Source organism: Pseudorca crassidens, chromosome 15, assembly GCF_039906515.1.
Source record: "Pseudorca crassidens isolate mPseCra1 chromosome 15, mPseCra1.hap1, whole genome shotgun sequence".
In the NCBI taxonomy this organism is placed as follows: Eukaryota; Metazoa; Chordata; class Mammalia; order Artiodactyla; family Delphinidae; genus Pseudorca; species Pseudorca crassidens.
The window spans coordinates 8,275,029-8,295,138 of NC_090310.1; the positions used below are offsets into that span (position 1 = coordinate 8,275,029).

The following is a 20,110-nucleotide window of genomic DNA, read 5'->3' on the forward strand; positions in this document are numbered from 1 at the left end:
CAGGCAGAACTGAGGCAGATGGAGGCGGAGGCTGGATGCCCAGCCTGACCACAGCCCTCCCCTGAGTGCAACTTCACTGCCTGGAGCGGGGGAACTGGGAAAGCCCAAGGCAGGGCTGCTAGTGGTGGGATGGATTTCAGGCAGGGTGGGGAGATGCGATGGGGGAGGGGCACGTAGGTGCAGGTCCCCCACTGCCCCAGCCCCAGCTGTACGGGCCAGGCTAGGGGCTGAGGCTGGGGAGGGGTTCCAGGCCAGGCTCGCAGCCCACAGGCAGCCTGGCAGCCTCGCTGGGTGGGATGTGGTGGGTCATGTAACGCGTCCCCATGAAGGAGCCGGTTCGCAGCTGCTCTGGGGCCTCCTCCGGCCACCACAGGCTGGAGCTGGATGGGGAGAGGAAGAGGCGCAGCTGTCATCCTGCTGGGTGGAGTAGGCTGCCGAGCTCCCCACTCCCAGAGCCCTCCCCCTGCAGCCTCTGCTCTCCCTTTCCTCCCTTGTAGAACCAACTGGAGGTGTGCCTCCTCCAGGTGGCCACCCTGACTACCTGGGTGTCAGTTCGCTGAAATGATAGAGGGCTCATTGGAGAGAAAACAAGGTCAGGGAGGAGAAGGGCCCAGTCAGAACGAGGTGGCCCCTTCTCTGAACCTGTCATCAGAGGAGCTGCTGGACCACCTCCCTGACCTCCCAGGTGAGAGATATTGGGGGGGGGGGCGGGGAATTCCCTGCACATCCCTGGAAGAGGCACCGCCCACCTCAGAACCACAGGGCTCATGGAGGGCTTCCAGGTGCTGGGACCAGTGAGAGGGAAGGGGTTCTGGGTGAGAGAGGGGCCCTCGGGGGTGTCAGCACTCACAAGCGCACGCTGGAGGCTGCCAGGAAGGCCAGGAGCAGGAGACCGGCCAGAGAAGAGAGAATGGAGGTAATGACAATCATGTCGCCACTTCGCCGGCCTGGCCACGTGTCAATGGAGCCTGGGGACTTCCCTGCACACACAGTGGCTCTCAGAGGCTGCCCCTGGACCCCAGGGCGGTCACCTCCCCACCATGCTCCCACCCAAGGCTGACTGCCTTACATCCCCAGCCAGCCTCCTGAACCCTGTCCCTCTCAGCTAGGCATCTGTGTTCTGCCAGCCTGGACCACCAGCCATCGCTCCAGCCTCTGCCTTGGTCTCACCTTCTGGGCTGTTCCCACCGATGTGCCTGCCCACTGCCCCGCCTGTGGCAGGAAGCGTGGCAACAGAGCTCAGGACTGCCCTGCTCCTGGAGCCTGGCATTCAAGGCCCTCACATGACAAGACCCACCAACACCACCAGCCCGGCCTCTCAGCCCATCTCCCGGGCGCCCACATGTGGGACACTCCAGCGTTTCACGTGCCGTTTCCTTATCCCGGGACCCACGGCTCTGACCGACTCCAGCCTCCTTCTTGCCCTGGCCCTTCTCCTCCACCTGGCAGTGCTGGGCACAGGGTTGGCTCCTTGAAGGAGGGGAGACTGCTTCTGTCTATGACGGGGCTGGGGCCCGGGGCACCCGAGGGTTGGCAAACATTTTGGGGTGGACAGAGCCGGTGTCTCTGCTGATGGGGTTGACCCAGTGCCCCAGCCTCCAGCACGAGGTTCTGTATGGGGCGGGGGCCGGCTGAGCACGACCATGGTGGAGAGGGCAGCCAGTCCACACGGGGCAGACTAGAGCCGGAGCACCCCTCCCCCAGCGCTACCTTGGCGGAGAGTGATGGGGTCGGACCACCTCGTCTGGGCCTGGGGTGAGCCCTTGGAGTCCATCAGGAGGAACTTCACCCTGGGGAGAGGAGGAAGGGTGAGGCTCCGAGCCTCGACTGCCCTGGGCGAGGCACCCACCTTGGCCAGGCCCCAGGCAGCTGTTGCTGGCTGGCCAGGCTGTGGGCCTTTCCATGTATAGGGCAGGGTGGGGCCCATCAGCACCGCTGAAGCCTGGCCCTGCTCTAAGGACCCCCGGAGACCTCTCTGGCCACAGTGACCTGTGCCAGCAGCCCCAAACCATCTGAACCGTCGCTCTCCAGACACTCTATCTGGTTTAGGTGGCCCCGATTACTAAGTGTCACATGCAGGGTGGCTCAGGGTGGCTCAGCGGGGCGCATGGGGCTGGGGGGCCCTGGCTTCCCAGAGAACTGCTGGCTGTGAGGAGTCTGTGAGGCCTTGGAAGGCGCCCCTATAAGGGCGGGTACCCCAGGCAAAGGCCAGGGAGGGAGGGCTGTGATCAGGGCGCACTCGGAGCCCGGGATCACGGGAAGGGGCAGGCTGAGCTCGGGGGGCACCGGGAGCCGTGCGAAGCCTCGGTTTTATCTTTGTCCGCGGGTGGGGGGCGGAGCTCCGGAAGGTTTCCGAGCCGCAAGGAACGCAGGCAGGCTGGCACTGACGGGACGGCTCCGTGGTACGCTAGGGATGCGGCGGCAGGTATAACTGGAGGCCGCGCCAGGGAGTGGCCACGGGGAGGGGGAGGGGGACCTGGCCGGGCTGGGTGAGAGGGCGAGGGAGGCGTGGGTGGAGCCTACGCCCCGGCCCGCCTTGCCTGCGCCCCCTGCCGGTTCCCCCAGCCGCACTTGGTCTCCCCGAAGACCTCTGGCCTTGTCCCCTCGTCTGACACCTGCTCTCCCACCCCGGCTCCACCCTCAGCCCCAGGCTTAGTTTCCCGCCAGATTTACCTGTGGGAGGGACGGTGGGCCCTGCAGCATTCCCCTCCCCCCTTGTGGGGCCTGCAGACTCCTCCCCAACCCCCACCCCACCGGCTCTGCGATGCCCATCTCTTCCTCGTGGGCCTCCTGGAAGGGCCACATTCTGTCTGCCCCCCCAGCTGGTCGGACCCCACAGAGGAAGAAACCCAGGCTTGTGAAGGGGAGGGGCTTGCTCCGCCTGCAGCCGGGAAGGGGACGGGCCAGGACAGAGGCCTGGGGAGAGGCTGGGGTGGGGGGGCAGCCCTGGTCCCCAAAACCCCTCCTCTCCCAGCACAGCCCTCTCCCAAGGTCCAGGTTGGGTGACCCACCTGTAAGGTCCAGGGCCGGGGAGGGGGGCGTTGCAGTAGGGTGGCTGCTGGAGGTCAGCAAGGCAGCCGGCGTCATTGCCCACCCTAAGCACCGGGGCGGCCCCCCTGCCACCCACTGGGTCCTCACAGGGCAGCTGATCCAGGGTCAGGGGCAGCGTCATGTAGTGGCCATCCGTCGGCAGCCTCGGGGAGGCTGGGATCTCAGCCAGTGTCTGGGGACTCTGGAAGTCCCTGGAGGCTGCAGGAGTGAGGGACAAACAGATTGGGGCCGGAGGGGAGGAGCGGACGGGACCTCGCCACAGCCCCTGGCTGGGTCCAAGGCCTCCAGCCCTGGCCCTCCAAGCCTCACATGAGACTTTGTCACCTCTCAGAGCGCGCTCTGGATAAAGCCCAAACTCTCAATCCACACCCAGTTGTGAGGGGTTCCCAGGGCCCCTGCAGCTGTCCTCAGCCCCAGGCCTGCACCAGGACATACCGTTGCTGAAGGCCACCACCAGCCAGACGGTGCTGGCAGCACTGGCGTGCCCTTCCAGGACACAGCGCGGCTGCTCCAGGGAAAACGTGGTGGCCGTGACCTTCCCTTCCAGGTCCCAGGCTGTTATCCGCGGCGTGTAGGGGATGAGCTCTGCGGCCGTGGAGATAGGGGTGAGGGCCCAGGGCCCACTGCCCCTGGGGCTGCCTCTCCCAATCGGAGGGGGCGGGCTCCCAGGGTCCCGGCAGGTGCCCCAGCCCCTTGGATCTGGCCAGGGGCACCCATCCCGGGACCCCCACTCACCCAGGCTCGTGCAGGGCTGGGGCCACACCAGCACCACGAGGAGCAGCAGACAAGGGCGCAGCTGCCTCCAGGGGAGCCCCATGATGGCCTGCAGAGCACCCACGCATCCACAGCCTGGGGCTCGGCCTCACCCCCTCCCCCAACACCGCGGGCCTGGAGGAGCTGGTTAGTCAGGCTGCCCCCTGGCCGAGGGCTTGAAAGACCTGAAAATGTAAGTTCACCCTCACTCCTCCTCCCAGCCCAGCCCACCACGGGGAGGGAGCTGGGCAGGGCTCCGGTGTGGGGCAGGCCAGGGCCAGTTAGGAGGGCAGGAGCAGGGCCGCTGGAGCTGAGCGAGAGAGGTCATTGGACCCCCAAGATGCAGGCCAGGTCACCCCAGAGGCCCATGTCTGAATTTGGGTCCCACCCAGCCTCCCAGCCCTGGGGAGGAGGGCTGATCTCTGGAAACAAGGGCTCAGGGCCACATGCCAGAGATTCCTGCACCCCAGGTGCCAGGAGCCTCCCTCTGACCTTCCATCCCCACCCAGGGAAGGAAGTGGGCAGCCCCAACCTGTCTGACGCCAGCCCCATCACCGCCCCTGGCCCTGCTGCCATCTCTGCACCCTGCCCTTCCTCCACAAGGCCACATCCTCCCTCACTCCCCAGTTCCTTCGTCCAAAGGAATCACATGGACTCAGAGAAAGGATTGTAGAGCCCTTGACAGCTAGCAAGTCCCCTACTTCAGTGGTCCCCAACCTTTTTGGCACCAGGGACTGGTTTCGTGGAAGACAATTTTTCCACAGATGGGTACCAGTCTTCGGCCTGGGGGTTGGGGACACCTGCCCTACTTACATTACTCCCACGGGTTCTCACTATATATGTATTTTTAAATTTTTAAGTATTTATTTTTTAAGTATTTAAATTTTAATTTTTTTTGGCTGTGCCACACGGCCTGTGGGATCTTAGTTCCCTGACTGACCAGGGACTGAATCCAGGCCCTCGGCAGGGAAAGCGTGGAGTCCTAACCACTGGACTGGTAGGGAATTCCCTATATGTGTTTTAAAAATTGAGATATAATTCACATACCATGTCATTTTAAAATGTACAGTTCAGTGGTTTTTGTTTTCTGGGGGCTTTGGTTTTTTTGGGGGGGTTTGTTTTTGTTTTGCTTAAACAAGGAGGGATTTATTTTTATTTACAAGAATCCTGGAGGAGGACAGCTGCTGGCATGGGCTTGTCAAATGACGATAGGGTCAATGTCTCTGAGATTCTCTTGGCCTTTTTCTCATTGTAGCAAGATGGCTGCTGTGGCTCCAGCCATCATATCCTCAATCAAAGTAGGAAGAAGGGAGGAGCAGGGAGGTGTTATCCAATCTCTCTCTTTTATCAGAAAAACATAAGCTTTCCTAGAAGCCCCTGTAGACTTCCTCTTAAATTTCACTGGCCATAAATCACCAGATTCCAGAACCTTTTCACCACCCCATTAAAACAGTCACTCCCAATCCCCCCTCCCCCTGACAACCACTAAGTTACTTTCTGTCTCTCTGGATGTGCCTCTTCTGGATATTTCATATGAATCGAATCACACAGTGCATCCTTCTCTGTCTGGCTTCTTTCACTTGGCATAATGTTTTCAAGGCTCGTCCACGTTGTAGGTGTTAATAGTTCATTCTGTTTTCTGGCTGAACAGCATTCCGTTGCATGGATACATCACATTTTGTTTATCGTGCATCAGCTGATGGACATTTGGGTTGCTCCCGCTTTCTGGCTATTGTGAGTGTTACCGTGGGCATGTTTTCAGTTCTTGGATACTCACCTGGTAGTTTTAATTGCGGAGTCATACGGTAACTGCTTTCTGAGGCCCTGCCCAGCTGTTTTCCAAAGTGGCTACACTTTACATTCCCACCGGCCGTGGATCAGGGTTCCAATTTCTCCACATCCTCACCAATATTTATTCCCTGTTTTTTTTTTTATAATAACCACCCTAATGGGTATGAAGTGGTATCACTTTGTGGTTTTGATTTGCGTTTCCCTAATGACGTTGAGCATTTTCCATGTGCTTGTCAGCCATCTGTGTATCTTTTTCAGAGAAATATCTATTCAAGTCCTTTGCCCATTTAAAAAAAATTGGGGATCTGTCTTTTTATTGTTGAGTTGTAAGAGTTCTTGACATTTTTTGGATACGAGACCCCTATCAGGCATAAGATTTGCGAACATTTTCTCCGATTCTGACTCTCACTGTGCTGTAATGGTGGGAGCCGAGCATAAGGGTGGCACTCGGGTGCCCACCCAACTCCTGTGCCCTGTGAGCAGTGGAGCGAGTCTCACCGTGGAACCAAACAGGATTGGGGTCCAGCTTCTCTATGGAGGCCTCCCTGCCCTCCCCAGCCAACTTCTCCACGAGGCAGTGGGCACAAGTGCCCAGGGCCCACGATACTGCTAGGGGTCCACAAAAATGCTTAAATTTCTTTTAAAATCAGAAAGAAAAAAAAAAAAGGAACTTCTAGATGAAAGAAAATGCTCTAACATATATTCATCTTTGTACCAGCGCGTTCTAACATAGAATTTCAGTCCTTTTCTTATACGAGAAGTCCTTTGCTTGTGAAAGCAAACCCCCTCCCGCAAACCCCCTCCCCCACATCCCTTACGTCCCTCGGGTGTGTGTCTCTTCAGCCCCAGGCCACACTCACCCCCGCCAGGCAGACAGCAAGCCTGCGAGTATTGGATCCTCCTTCTAAGAAGGTTGGGAAGGATGAGAACTTTGAGGATGGGGTCAGATCAATCCTGTCCGGGATTCCAGTCCCGGCTCTACCGCTGTCACTGTACCCTTGAACCTGTTTCCTCACCTGTAGAATGAAGACAGCAGCACCTGCCCCATGTGAGCAGTACTTAGAAAGCCAGAACCCTGGGGAAAGAGATGGGAGGGGCCCTGGCAGAGCTGCTGGACTGCGCACTGCCAGGAGAACTGGGGCGGGGCCCGGGAGCAGCTCAGGTCAGCACCCGGCTCCTGGCCTCACTGTAGCCTTGGTTTCTTCATTTAGGGGTTTGATGGGCAGCCTGTAAGGCCCCTTCCTGTTCTGACGCAGCAGGACATGTGTGTGCTGGCCTTCACACATCAGATTTTACACACACACACACACACACACACACACACACACACACACACACGCAGCCTCTCCGCTGACAAACCCACCAGGGCCCGCTGACTTTGGCTATAGGGCATTTATTGCAAATAGAACATCTGAGGTATGAGAAGCTGACCCAGACCCAGGCCTGCCCCTGGCTGGGGGCACAGCAGGCAGTCTCTCCTCACCCCCTGCAGGGCCCCCAGCACCGATGGCCCAACGCGGCCCACCGAGGACGGAGGGGCCCACGCACTGAGGTAGCTGCATCCAAAGCCCTCACGAGTATGACCCCCAGGCTCGCCCAGTTCCCACACAGACCCGGGCCTGGGGGGGCCGGGGGATGGGGACAGGCAGGCAGGAGCAGCCTGGGCTCCGGGGGGGCACGCCTGCGCCCCCAGCTCACTGCTGCTGCAGGCAGTCCTCAGTCACCCCCTGGGCGGCCAGCTCGGCCAGCACGTTCTGCAGGTAGTTGGGGTCGGGGTAGCCGTGGCCTGTCACGTTGCGGTCCATCTCTGTCTTGTGGTGAATCTCGTTCCACACCACCGTGTCGGTCTCCCCCGTGGTGCTGGACGTCCCTACTGTGAAGATAAGTCGCCTCTTCCAGGCCACCTTCAGCAGCTCCAGGACCTGCCCAAGGGGGAGGGGATGGTGGGGAGGCAGGAAGAGGGGGAAGGGGAGGGAATGGCGGGGAGGGGGGGAAGAAGGTGGCCGTGAACAAGCGCTTAGAACAAACCCCAGCTCCCGGGGCTGGCCTGGAGAGCAGACACCCACCCCGACACCCCCTCACCTCCCTAAGCCTCTTCACACCCTCGGAGCTGTCCCCACCCCAAAGCCACCACACCGGCTCTTCTGTCTGCCTGGCATGCTCTTCCCTGGCCTTCGGAGAGCTGGGAAGTCCCAACTCAGGTCTCAGTGCAGAGGTGGCTCTGCAGGCCACCGCCCCCACCACCCAGGTAGAACGGCCCCAGCGCCTCCCCATCCCGTCCTCCCACTGGAGCACCTGTGAGGTCAGCTCGTCTCTCCCTGGACCCCGGGCACCTGGGATGCCTAACGCACAGCAGGTCCCCGGGAAGGGGTGGCCCACACCCCAGCCGGCCCCCAGGCCTCATCCCCCTCTGCCTGTCGCAGTAAGGTGAGCAGAGGCAGATCTGGTGTGGCCGCCGAGCTGGGCCCTCCCCACCCCACCGCCTCCCACCGCACACAGACAGCTGGGCCCAGAGCTGCCAGCCGGGGGGAAGGGGGGCCACTCCCAGGGGCGTCGGCCGGGCCTTCACCTTGCGGCCCTGGGTGTTGTCCGGAAGGTAGCACTGGCGGGGAAACCCTCTGGCGGTGAACGGCTTTCCAGGGTTGGGGTGTTCCGGGCCCTGCAGGAGGCACACAGATGCGGGGAGTGGGAGCTGAGGGGCCCTCCGGCTGCAGAGGTGCTCGGACACGGGTGCCCAGCCTCACCCCTTCGCCTTCCAGGTGGGGCTACTGCTGCGCTCAAGTGACCAACCAAATCGACTGCCGTCTCACATCTCGCTCTGAAGACCCACCGTGAACACGGCGCCCACCCACGACTGCCCTCCCTGAACCCGGGCCGCTCAGCCTGGCGTCAGACACTCCGGCTAACTCCCTCCACTTCCCCAAAGAGCCCAGACCCTTTAGAGGCTGGGACGGAAGCGCTTGCTTCGCTGGCGGCCCTCCGGGCACGGGGCTCTCTGGACCGGATGGCAGGGCCCGCTGCCTGACACCCTCACTCGGGCACACAGCCCCTCCACTCTCGCTCCAGAAGTGGCCGGAGTGGGGCCCGAGACAGTGGCGGCAGGCTGGACAGAGGCTGGCGGTTGGAACCGCGCACAGCCCTTGCTGTGCCCTCGGCCACACGGTGACACGCCATGTACAACTCCAAAGTCCCCTCCCGCTCTGTGGCTCTACTGCTGTCTGGAGTGTTTCTAAATTTCACTTTGAGCCACAGAGAACTGGAGGGAAACCAGGGGAAGCACATAATTAGACAAAACCGAGTGACATCCCGTCAGACTCCTGGCCCCCACTACCCAGTATCTTCCCAACCTGCCCAGGCTCTGAGATCCCCCCACCTGGTCCAAGGCAGAGACCTCAGGGGCCAGGGCTCCCGTCTGGGTCCCCAATGAGCTTGGGTTCCTGTCCCCGCACGCCCCACGCAGGCCTGGATCAGGCCACTGAGCGGGTCCCTCAAGAGCAGTCAGGCCAGCCAGCCCTCCCCACCCTGTGCTCTGCCCCTGTGGGCTCGCCAGCCGGCCGGCCCAATAAAAGCGCTCCTCCTGCTTGGACGCTTGCTGGCCTTCCACCCAGTACAAGTCCAGCGAAGATGCCTCTGCCTCCAGGAAGCCCTCCCTGGCTCAGGAAAGGGCTAGGGCCACCTCTTTGCTTCCACAACCCTAGGAGCTGGCTCTAGCCCCCAGCACCAGTGCCTCCTGGTTGCTGGTGGCCTGACTTGGCAGCCTAGGCACCTTCACAGTGACCCGGGGTGTGCAGACTGCTAGGAGGGGGCAGGAGAGAAAGGACAGCACCCGAGAAGGGCTGATTCCAGAAAGATCCGAGGAGGCTTCTCTTGTGCCGGGGCCCCTTACCTGAATGCCATGGGGAATGTTGTAGACTATAAGGATTGTCCCACAGTCCTCGTGGCCGGGGAGGGACACCTGGAACGTGAACACCTCCATCTTCCCCCGGGGCTGGGTTCCAGTTTTCTCCCCATAGATGGTTTTGCAGGAAGGACACTGCAAGCTTCCATCCTGGGACAAGGCAGAATGCCGTGGACTGAGTCGGGGCCCCTGAGCGGGCACCCAGGCCAGCCACCCCGCTGGCTAGATGGGAAAGAGGCCCACAGGGACACGGGTTTGGCCCCGAGTCACACAGTGGGTCCCAGGCGCATTGCCCAACTCCCAGGCAGCCTCCTCACAAAGAAACTTGATTCTAGAAGCTTCCTTGGAAAGATAAGTTTTAACCCAGAAACTCATGCAATTTTCATTAAAGGGACAAGGTACCCAGAGACTGGCATCAGGTAAGAAAATGAGGTTTATGAGCAAAAGCTTGCACAGCCGAGTCATGTTTAAGATGAAAAAGAAAACCCTGTGAACGAGGGACTGATAAGCTGGCATCTTGGCTGGTACACGATGGCACGGGGACACTGCGCAAAGGTCAGGCCCCGAGGCCCACCACGGGCCTTCGTTCTCTCCGTCCCCCTAACCTGTCCACTCCGGCTAAACTACACCAAAGGCAGGGCAGCCAGGCATCGCCTGCCACCCCCAGGCCCATCCTGCTGCAGGGCCAGGGCTGCAGACATCTCAAGGCTGCCTCCGAGCAGGTCCTGGGCCTCTCACACGGCAGCCCCAGTCACCTGCTTAAGTGCAACATGACAGGTACAGGCTGCGGGAAGGAGACCCCGACCCCCACCCCTGGCCCTGGTGGGCCATGGGTACCTTGTTTCCGTTGCAGTACATGGCCAGCAGGCAGAGCAGGTGGAAGGCGTGGCTGCACTTGGCCAAGCGGCCCACAGCCACCGGCCCAAAGGTCTTGCTGTCGGTCGCGTCACTGTAGCCGGACGCCATGGACAGCTTCTCCATACAGATGATGCAGTCCTGGAGGGAGACCCAACCCGGGTAACGCTCACCCATGGCCCCTGTGCCACAGCAGGTGAGTCCTGTAGGATCGACCTTCGTCTGCTGAAGTGCCTCACCCCAGTCTAACTCAATCTGACAGCTGTTTGTTCCGGAGGCTGGGAGCACAGAGGGCTCACCGTCACCACAGCAGAGGAGACGGCAGGCGGCACCAAGCATGGGGGCCGGTGTAACAACTGAAGCACAGGCGGAGATGGCGGCCAGAACAGCCAGGCAGAGAGGTAAGTACGGGAGGGGCCCTCAGCGCCGGGCTTTACAAGGGAAAGGGAACTTGTCAGACGCACAAGCATGGGAACGGGCCCAGGCCCTCGGGTAGAGAGAAGAAAGCATTCTGAAGCAGGAGCCAGCGTTTCCGCTGGGAGGGGCGGCGCACCTGCAGGGCAAGGGGCGACCAGGGTGCAGGAGACAAAGCGAGGTGGGGGGAGGACCAGATCCCAGGAGGCCCTGACGGCCACGTTCGGGGCTGGGGCTTCTTCGTCTTACACGTCGGGGGCCCAGCTGAGAGGCTGTGAGCAGCGGGTACTAAGTCATCGTGGCCACCTGTCAGCTGTGTAGCCGGCAGCTTGGAGGGGGGGTGGCGGGGGGCAAAGCAGCCCAGCTGTGCTGGGTGAGCACAAAGGCAGAGACAGACAGACAGACAGCTGTGAAGGGGGAGGGCAGAGCAGGCTGGAGGGAGGGGCCGACGTGAGGATGACTTTCAGGTTTCTGTCCAAACCTTTACCAACCAGATGCTTCCTATGCACTCAGTTTGCAGGAGAAAGAGGCGAGAGAGTCCTCGGCTCTGGACTGGCACGAATGACCTTGACCCCCGCCCCTCCAGATTCTCCAGGACCCTCCACGCAAATCGGAGAAAAGTGGTGCCACAGCCCCGAAGCGAGGCTCAGCAGAGAGAGGCCCAGGTGCAGCCGTGACGGGGGTCTGGCAGGCTGGGTTAGCCACAGGAACCCCGACCGGCCCTCCCAACAGCGGGGGGCAGGATGGCTCTCTGGACGAGGCACCTTCCAGCGGGGGACAGGCTGGCATCCTCGTCTAAGCCACCCCTCATTTCCAAACAAAACCAAAAGCACCGTGGTTCCCGTGACACGCACCTCATCCAGGGCCGTCTTCAGCTCTTCTGTGTAGTTTTTTATCACCTGCTCTGGCTCTGGCTTTGGAGGCCCTCCTAAAAGAGAGAAGAACATAAGCGGTGTCCCGAGGAGAGCGAACTGGAGATGCTGGAACGAGAGAGAAAGGACGACAGGGAGCGGTCCAAGTTGCTGGGAGGGATGTTAGGGCGGCTCAGAGGGGAAGGTTAGCGTGCAGGAGAGGAGAGACCTGGGCCAGGCGCAGAACGCCCCGGAGCTCTGCCAGCTGAGCCCTTCCCGGCCCACGCCGGGGGCCCGGCCCCAGGAGCCCTGGAGGAGACGGAAGAGGGGCAGAGACAGCAGCTGGCCACAGCCCTCAGGAGCCACGACGGGGCCCTGCACACCTTCACTCAGGAAACCCGTCCCAGGCTTCAGAGCACATGCGGAAGGGTCAAACAGCAGCTTCTAAAACAGATACTCTGGAGCACATCCTGGCCGTGTTATTTTACTCAGCTTTCAACATTCTTGTAAGAAAGTCTCGGTAAGAGAAGTAAGTTTTCTGAGTCAAGTGTGTAGTGCGTGCCTACCCCATGGGGACATCTGTGTGCATACCAACTGCAGGTGACGGCCACACGGCCACAACAAACCACAGTCTTCTTGGGCTTGTCCCTGGACTGTGGGGTGTCAGTGACATGCCTCCTCCATTCCTAAGCTGCCCACAGTTCTGTCCCCGACCCCTCCTCCCGAAACCTCCCACTTCTCTGGGTGCACCTGTGCAGGAAGCCCGGAGCGGCCCTGCACCAAACAGGCCCCACCCCAAGGAGAAGAAACGCCCCCAGCTAGAGAATCAGCATGGCAGGGGTTCTCCAGGCAGAGGCAGCTGCAGAATCACAGAGGGACAGCAAAGCGGAGCACAGGGGAGGGACCAGGGAGACCAGCGCAGCCTGGGAAGAGTGATCCCGGCAGGGCTTGTCATCCTGTCTCAAGGTCAGGGGGAGCTCCTGGTCCTAGACCCTGAGACCAGAGGGGCTCTGGTGTGAACCCAAGCTCACGGCCATCAGCCTGTGGCTGCAAAGACTTACAAGCCTGAGCTCCTTCTAGACCAGAGAAGGCCAGGTGACAGTTATGAGGGGAGCAGAGGGGCAGGGACCTGGTGATGTCAGGTTGGATTCTGGCTCTTGGGCTGGGACCAAATCAGGTCACCTCTGAGTCTCAGTCCTCTCATCTAAAAAGTGGACCCAATACCAACCAAAGCCGTGATCACTGTAAGGGCATTAGCTGCTATGACCTGAAAAACAGCTAGAGGCAAAGGAAGACCACGCACCCCATACACACGCACACGCACCCCCATACACACAGACTTCTAGGACTCTGACTCTGGTCGCTGGGGAGAAAGCCAGGCAAAAGCACAGTCCCCACCGGCACCGGGTGGCCATCCTGCTGGCTGGGACTCTATTCTGATTGAGGGGAGGAGGCCTTCTAGAAAAGACTGGTCTAGAAGGCCACGTCGACTAGGGACAGGCCAGTCTCCAGCTGGACCCTGGGATCCCTCCAGTGAGGCCTGGCTCAGCACCCCTACCTCTCTGCCTGCCTGTGCCCAGGCAGCCTTTCAGAACTGGAGGTAACTCACCAGGAGCCACTTTTCTCAAAGGGGGCCAGCCAGGTGACCGCCTACCCCACGAAAGGGACATCCGAGCCCAGGAAGGCCAGAGCGTCTGCTGAGAGCCTTGTTTTCCCGGGGCAAACCCGAGTGCCTCAGGAAGCTGCCGGCCTCTGAGGCAGAGTAAGAAGGGGGAGCAGGGCAGGAGCGACTGCTAGGGGTGGGGCGGGGCTGGGCAGGATTAGCCCCGCCCCTCCCTGGCCTCCCTCCTCCCCCGTTGGGCGGGGGTTAGACAGGCAGTGAACAGGATCAGAGCAACCACCGTACTACTGCTACTTGCCAGGCGCTTCCCAAGCGATTTACTTCCTATTCCTCCCACAAGCAACCTGCCCTGTAGGAGGCGCTCCGCTCATGAACGGGAGGCTTGTGTGAGTTCACAAAGCCCGTGAGCTCTGGAAACCCAGGACTGGCGGAGCCAGAGCCATGCCCCCTCTCACACCATCTGAAGGTCACCAGAGCGGTCGCACTTCTCTGGCCCAACGATGGAAGCAGAGCCATCATCGGCTTTAGAAACGGCAGGTTTAGAACGTACTACCCACAGGCCCCTCCACCTGAGTTCTGTTAAAACTCACAGCGCCTTCCAACGGTTCTGAAACCCCTTCCTCCCTGGCCGTGTGACGGCCAGGGCAGTGGTCATCGGGGGACCCCTCTGAAGTAGCCCCACACGGGCTGGCCCTTCGAAGGAAGCGGCGGAGGGCCGTGGTGGTCAGAGGAGAGCGTTCGGTGCAGAAGAGTCAGAGGCAGCAAGACTCGGAGGAGGCTTAGCAGAGGCCAGAGAGTATTTGTGAGCAGGAGCTACCTTTCACGGACATTTTCCTCAATCTCTTAACTGAGCTGTGACTTTTAGAGGCCAGACAGGAGGCGGGAGGGCTGGCGGGCTGGGGTGCGCGGCTAAGACACACAGGGAGTCCAATGGCTGACATCAGAATACTCGTCATGCCTACACGGGGTGCGAGATCAGACATGCAGAGAGGGGAGAAACGTTAGAAGGAGTCGTTCAGCATGTGACCTCCACAAACCCCGGCTGTGTCCAGCTGGCACTGTCAACGGCCATCAGGACCTGCCGATCTCCCCGGGGAATCCGGCTGCTCGAGGCTGCCAGGGCCTATCCGGGCCGGCAGGGCTAAGCTCTGGGTCGGGAACCAGTGAAATGCCTGGCTGGTGGGAGCCTTGGCCCCAAGCTCCAAAGGGGTCTGTGCAAGCAACCCATCAGCCCGTGCCTGGAGCATGCAGTGGGCGAGTCTGCTGCTTCGGGAGGGCAGAGGGCAGAACGCCACCCCCGGAAGCCTCCTCAGCAGTTCTGGTGGGCGCCTCTCTGTGCCAGGCATGAGGAAGGAGAGCAGACGGGCGACACAGAAGGGCGCAGCCAAGCTATGGAGACGCGGATGGGCTGGAGCTCACGGTCCTCGCTCTGTGCCCCCTCGGCCGCGCCCCTCAGCTCCTGCTCACCTTGCCCCCGTGCAGCGCTGCCTGTTTTGCACGCTGCACCTGGCCCGCCTAGGTGCCTTCAGCGCCATCGCTGGGGCGGGGCGGGCCAGCGGGAATGCTGCCCCGGGCCTGCTCCCCCACCGAGGCGTCCCCATGGCCCCTGTGGCCGCTCCTCTGGAGCAGTTAAGGTCCCAGGCCGTGGCTTCTTTCTCTGGTCCCCTTTGCCCTGGGTGGGAGCACAGGGGCAGCCCACAGCGTGAGGGAGCGCAGCAGGCAGCCGCGCCGAGTGGCCTGTCCAACCTTGTCCCTCCTTCCTGATGCCTGCAGGAGGGATGCCTCACTCCTCAGCCTGGCGCTCCACACGCATCCTAGCTGGACCCTCACCCGCGCTCCCCAAGGACCTGGAACACAGCACGTCCTCCCGCTGGAGTCCCCGTTCCTGCCACACTCTCAGGCACCCTGCTGTCCACAGCACCCTCTACCCAATCCTCCCTGTCCCTAGTCAGGCTCAAAAGCACCTCCTCCCCCAGGGAAGGGAGCTCTGGGCTTCCCCTCGGGCACCTCCCTTAGGGGGGCTTTCTAGGTGCTCAGAATGTGGCAAGAGGTCTGGGCACAGCGGACAAGCCAGGTGGACCTGCTGCCCACTCCAGAGGCGATCCAGAGCGGTGAGGAGAGATCTGGCCTCGGGATCCACTGGGGCCCACTGTGGCCTCCACCAGAGAACAAAGGCTCTCAATGGGGCAAATGCGCCCAGTTAGGGACAGAAGCAGAGGCCGGCAGCCTGGGCAGCACAGGGTGCGTTGTGGTGGTCACTCCCAGGAGACACCAAAGTGCACATCAGAAGATCGAGGCTGGACACTGGGTGCCCGCTCATCAGGTGATTCGATGCCACCAGCATCCCAAGGTTGTTCCTGGGCTCAAATTGTGGGTTCCCTTGGAACTAAACATCGGGTGGGCCAAATGACAAGCAGGCACAGGGGGCAGATAGATGGAAAAAAAGAGAACAATCCCTTAGGAGAACTCTGGCGCTTTGTACTTGCCCCAACATGCACCAGTTCCCGCCCATCAAGCAGACCCCTCTGCACTGGCTGCCCCTCCCTGAGCGGCAGCCCCTCCCTGACTGCCCATCTGAAACAGCCCCGTCCCCCTCCTGCTCCGTCTCCTTCACTCTGCCCCAAGAGGTGCCCGGTCCCTGCCTGCTGGGGAGCAGACATCCCTGAGGCGACCACATCAGCCCCGCAAGAGGCCAGCGTGAACAACGCCCCTGCCCTTCTCAATGCAGGAACTGCTCCTCCGAACTCGAGACACAGACAGCGAAGTCCTAACTTAGACGTCCACAGACAAGCAGCCCATGCCCTGCAGGTCTGCCTTCTTGTGAAGAAGTGTGAAAATCACCCCAGAGCTAACACTTCACAAAAGCGGCGTCCAGTGGACAGGATTGGGCGGGGGGGGGGGGGGGACCGAGAGGGGCCATCACATCTTCCCCAATAGCAAGGGCTCAGGGACAGCCCCCCCAAATCGGCGTAACAGCTCGGATAGCCACGGCTTTCCCTGCTCTCGTCTTGATCTGCCGGAGCCCCTGGCAGGTCCTGCACATGGGCAGATGTGCAGACACCCCCTTTCTGATGTCCAGCGTTGGCCTTCCGTCTAGTGACCAGGGCTCAGGTCCAAGCCTACCCTCCGCTGGCCCTGGCCTTACCAAGCTGGGCTCAAGGCCAGTACCACTCCCCACTGGCTGACCGGTCTTGGGCAGGTCTTGGTAGCGTACAATGCAGACACTCCTCCTCGCTCGCAGGGTGGGAGCCCGGCCCCGGTGTCGGAGGCCCACTCCTCCCCACCCCCCTTAAGAGGAGGCCCTGGCCGGGCTGCAGGCAGCAAAGCCAGCACCTGACGCGCCTGGCTGACACGGAGGTGGATCTTCCACCAGCGAGAGGGGCGCGCAGCCCTTCCGCAGTACATCCCCGGGCTGGAGACCCGCCTGCAGACCCCTGTGCCCAGGTGCTCACCCCAATGCGGTGAGCGTGTTCCCAAATCCATAATCGAATCCGTAACTGCAGCCCAGCTGAGAGGTCTCTCCAGACCCTGCTTCTTGGGGGTGGGCGCAGGATCCCTGGTTCCCTGGTGCCCCACACAGCGGCCCCAGCTTCAGGTACGAGCCGGAGCCACATATTCAGACTGGGCGGCGTCTGGCCGCTGGCTCGTCTACTACTCTTTCCTCACTGGGACCCAGTTCCTGAACCTTTGGGGTCTGTTTCCCTGACAAGCAAATGGAGATTAAAATACCTGCCTGCCTCCAGGATCGCTGTGAGAGCCCAGGCGGCAGGGGACACAGAGGATGTGGCCTGCAGACGGTCCAGCCTCAAGAGCTCCTCAGTACCCAGACCACTTCTGAGCTGTGTGCAGAGGTGATCACGGCATTGGTATTAAGGCCTCAGTGACCGCAGAGCTGAACGGGGCTGGGCGCGTGCAGGCTGGGCCCATTCCCCCACAACCTCTCTCCAACAAGACCAGCACCACACGCACGCACACGCACACACACACACAGGCCTGAAACACCTGTGGCGTCGGATGCCACGAGAAGACCTAAACTGGGCAGGGACTTCCTAGTCGCCACATTTTTGCTCACTGTTCTCTCTGCCCCAGCAAAGGGCTGATGGCTGAGCAGCTGACAGACTGAAAGCCTCCCCTCCTGGGGCTTTCCCGGCCCCACTCTACCGTCCTCACCGCCTCTGACTGGTCCTTCCACGTCCTTCAAGGGCTCTTCTTCCCGGCATCCAACTGGGTCTCCGTAAGCTCACTCCCGGGGGGCGGGCACGGGCCGCCCCACTCCACCCCACGCCGCTCTTCTGAACTGCTCATCCAAACCTCCCTGCCTCTGGGACAGCTCCGCCTGTCGACAGCCACAGCCATCACCCCACCCATCGCCCCATCGCCTCACAGCGAGAAGCCCAGACTCTGAGGCCAAGAATGCCTGGGGCTGAATCCCAGCTCTGCCAAGGGCTGGCTGGTTGGCCCTGGGAGGTTTGCGGAGTTCTCTGAGCCTCACTTTCCTTAAACATAAAATGGGAATCAAAGTTCCTCCCCCACAGAGTTGCTATTGGGATGAAATGAGTTACCACACATGCAAAACCCCTAGTCCTTCCTCCTTAATTATGATGATTTATTATCTCTGTCGGCAGCTGTACACCAGGCCTCATTCCATTCCTTCCCTCTCACAACCAATCCAACCACCAAGTCAGAAGCCCTTACCTCCATCTACGGCCACGACCCTAGTCAGTGGCTGGCCCACCTGAGGCATGAAGTCCAGGTCCACAGGGTCTCCCTGCCTCTAGGCCTGGTCCCCTCCAATCCCCCCTGTGCTACCACAGTGACTCACCCAACACCCAGTCTGGTTAGCTCACTCCTCTGCCTCCATCTTTAAATGTTGGAGGCTCACCAGACTCCTCAGTGTATCTTCAAGTACGATTTTACATTTCCCATAAGTTAAAAAATAACTTTCAGTGGCTTCCTAATACCCGCAAGAGGAATTTTAAGAACAGTTTGGGGCTTCCCAGGTGGCACAGTGGTTAAGAATCTGCCTGCCAATGCAGGGGACATGGGTTCGAGCCCTGGTCCGGGAAGATCCCACATGCCGCGGAGCAACTAAGCCCGTGCGCCACAACTCCTGAGCCTGCGCTCCAGAGCCCACGAGCCACAACTACTGAGCCCACGTGCCACAGCTACTGAAGCCCGCGCACCTACAGCCCGTGCTCCGCAGCAAGAGAAGCCACTGCATCGAGGAGCCCGCACACTGCAACGAAGAGTAGCCCCCGCTCGCCGCAACTAGAGAAAGACTGCGCGCAGCAATGAAGACCCAACGCAGCCAAAATAAATAAATTAATTAATCAATTAAAAAAAAACAACCGTTCAAAGGTGTAAGGTTAACAAAAGATCTAGAGAGACACAAAAGCACTTACTCAAAATGTTAACTCCAGCCAAGAGTTCTATGAGTTCCCCAGGGGGCCCCTTTAGGGAAATGCCTAAAGCATTTGGGGACAGCAAAGTGACTCCTGAACCATAATTCAAGGCGATGTGAAAACGTAAAAGATGGGGAAAGGCCACACCAGGGCACCCACCGTCATTAGGCATGACCCGCCCCGCCCCCCCCCGCCCCAACACCGAGACAAACGAACAGCCACCCCAGGCTCACCCGCTGGGGGATACACCATCACTGAAAAAAGGCACCGCCCCCCAAGGAGCCTCTCTGGGTTTCCATGAGAACACACAGGGTAACAAGACCCCTGCCCCACAATATCCTCCCCCTACCCCACGCATTCTCCCCTGCCCCCAAGTCCTGGTCCTGCCAGACACAGTCTGTTCTGGAACCTGGACCAGGGAGCAGCCTGCCTACCTGCGAGAGCTTGCTGGACCCTGCTGGGCTTCGACATCTGCACGGGCACCGTGGCGGGGACGCTCCTGGGGCTGCTCACTGGACCGCTGGGCAGGGAGGCACTTGGGGAGAAGAGAGGGCAGAGCTTAATGTGCGGAGCCGACTTAGCAGAAACAGGAGCCGGAGAAACACCAAGTAAGGAAGACACGGGTGCTGCCGAGGCCCCTTTGTGGTTTCACTTCCCGCAGCTGCCTCTGTACAGTGAGGGCTTCTGTTTTTTTCTTTTTTTAAAGAAAAGATCCCGATGAAGAGTATCTGGAAGGAGGAGCAAAGAGATCTGATGTTCACTCCTCTCAGACCCAAACTAACCAAGAAAGAGAATCTGAATACTTGATGTTAAGCCAGAGGCCGGCCCGCCATCACTTCCCCTGTGAAAATCAAGCGACAAAAGTCAAACTCCAAGTTGGGCCTTGGGGAGGGGAAGGAACTGTAGGCAGGGACGGGGCAGCGACACGAAAGAACACTGCTGGGGATGAACCTCATCTTTTTACAAGGTATCGAGAATGAAGCTTTGGCTGTCAAAAAACGTTCTCCTGGACAATCAGAGACTCTGAAGACAAACCTAAAAGAATTATGAACTCACCAGCTTCATCAAAAGGAGGGCTCTGTGGTTCCCCGCAGAGCGGAAGTCCAGCAGAAACCACTCTGAGTGGTCCAGACCAGTACCACCAGTAACAGGACCAACCAACATCAGAAACCCCAAGAGAAGATGCTCCGAGAAGGAAATAACACCCCTTTTGTGGTTCTTGCCAAAACAGCATAACCTCAGTCCAGTCATGAGAAAACGTCTGACGAACCCAAATTAAGGGCCATTCGACAGGAGGCCACAGGAGGAGGAACAGGTGGAGGAGGAGAAATGACAACTGGACGCAAAGTGGGATCGTGGGACAGAAAGACAACTGCAGAGGAAACACCGATGAAAGTGGGAAAAGTCTTTAGCTAACAGTCCTGCACCAGTGGTGAGCCTCTCTCTGGTTCTGAGCCGCACCGTGTTTACGAAA

At 60.2% G+C, this 20,110-nt stretch overlaps 2 protein-coding genes and 1 long non-coding RNA gene across 5 annotated transcripts in view; 1 reads left to right on the forward strand and 2 right to left on the reverse strand.

The window, feature by feature from the left end:
• Positions 1-81: 81 nt before the first annotated feature.
• On the reverse strand, positions 82-6,301 carry UPK3B (uroplakin 3B). The gene is given in 7 exon segments (XM_067705844.1): positions 82-380; positions 851-980; positions 1,711-1,790; positions 3,012-3,249; positions 3,487-3,666; positions 3,669-3,771; positions 3,773-6,301. Coding segments are annotated over 7 exon segments (987 nt in total). The 5' UTR covers positions 3,869-6,301; the 3' UTR covers positions 82-220.
• A 671-nt stretch (positions 6,302-6,972) lies between these two features.
• The window catches only part of DTX2 (deltex E3 ubiquitin ligase 2), a 33,525-nt gene continuing 20,387 nt past the window's right edge, over positions 6,973-20,110 (reverse strand). For 2 of the 3 annotated variants that reach the window (XM_067705836.1, XM_067705837.1), the window contains 7 exons: positions 19,071-19,171; positions 14,052-14,192; positions 11,617-11,690; positions 10,331-10,489; positions 9,482-9,643; positions 8,165-8,254; positions 6,973-7,517 (listed from right to left, as the gene is read on the reverse strand). In XM_067705836.1, coding sequence (XP_067561937.1) covers positions 7,290-7,517; positions 8,165-8,254; positions 9,482-9,643; positions 10,331-10,489; positions 11,617-11,690; positions 14,052-14,192; positions 19,071-19,171 — 955 coding nt within the window. In that variant the 3' untranslated portion in view covers positions 6,973-7,289. The remainder of the gene's footprint in view (positions 7,518-8,164; positions 8,255-9,481; positions 9,644-10,330; positions 10,490-11,616; positions 11,691-14,051; positions 14,193-19,070; positions 19,172-20,110) is intronic. The other variant, XM_067705838.1, reaches the window with a different exon arrangement.
• Positions 10,443-12,141, forward strand: LOC137206773 (uncharacterized). Its single transcript, XR_010934828.1, has 3 exons — positions 10,443-10,544; positions 10,626-10,749; positions 11,276-12,141. It is a non-coding gene; the product is annotated as an uncharacterized lncRNA (long non-coding RNA).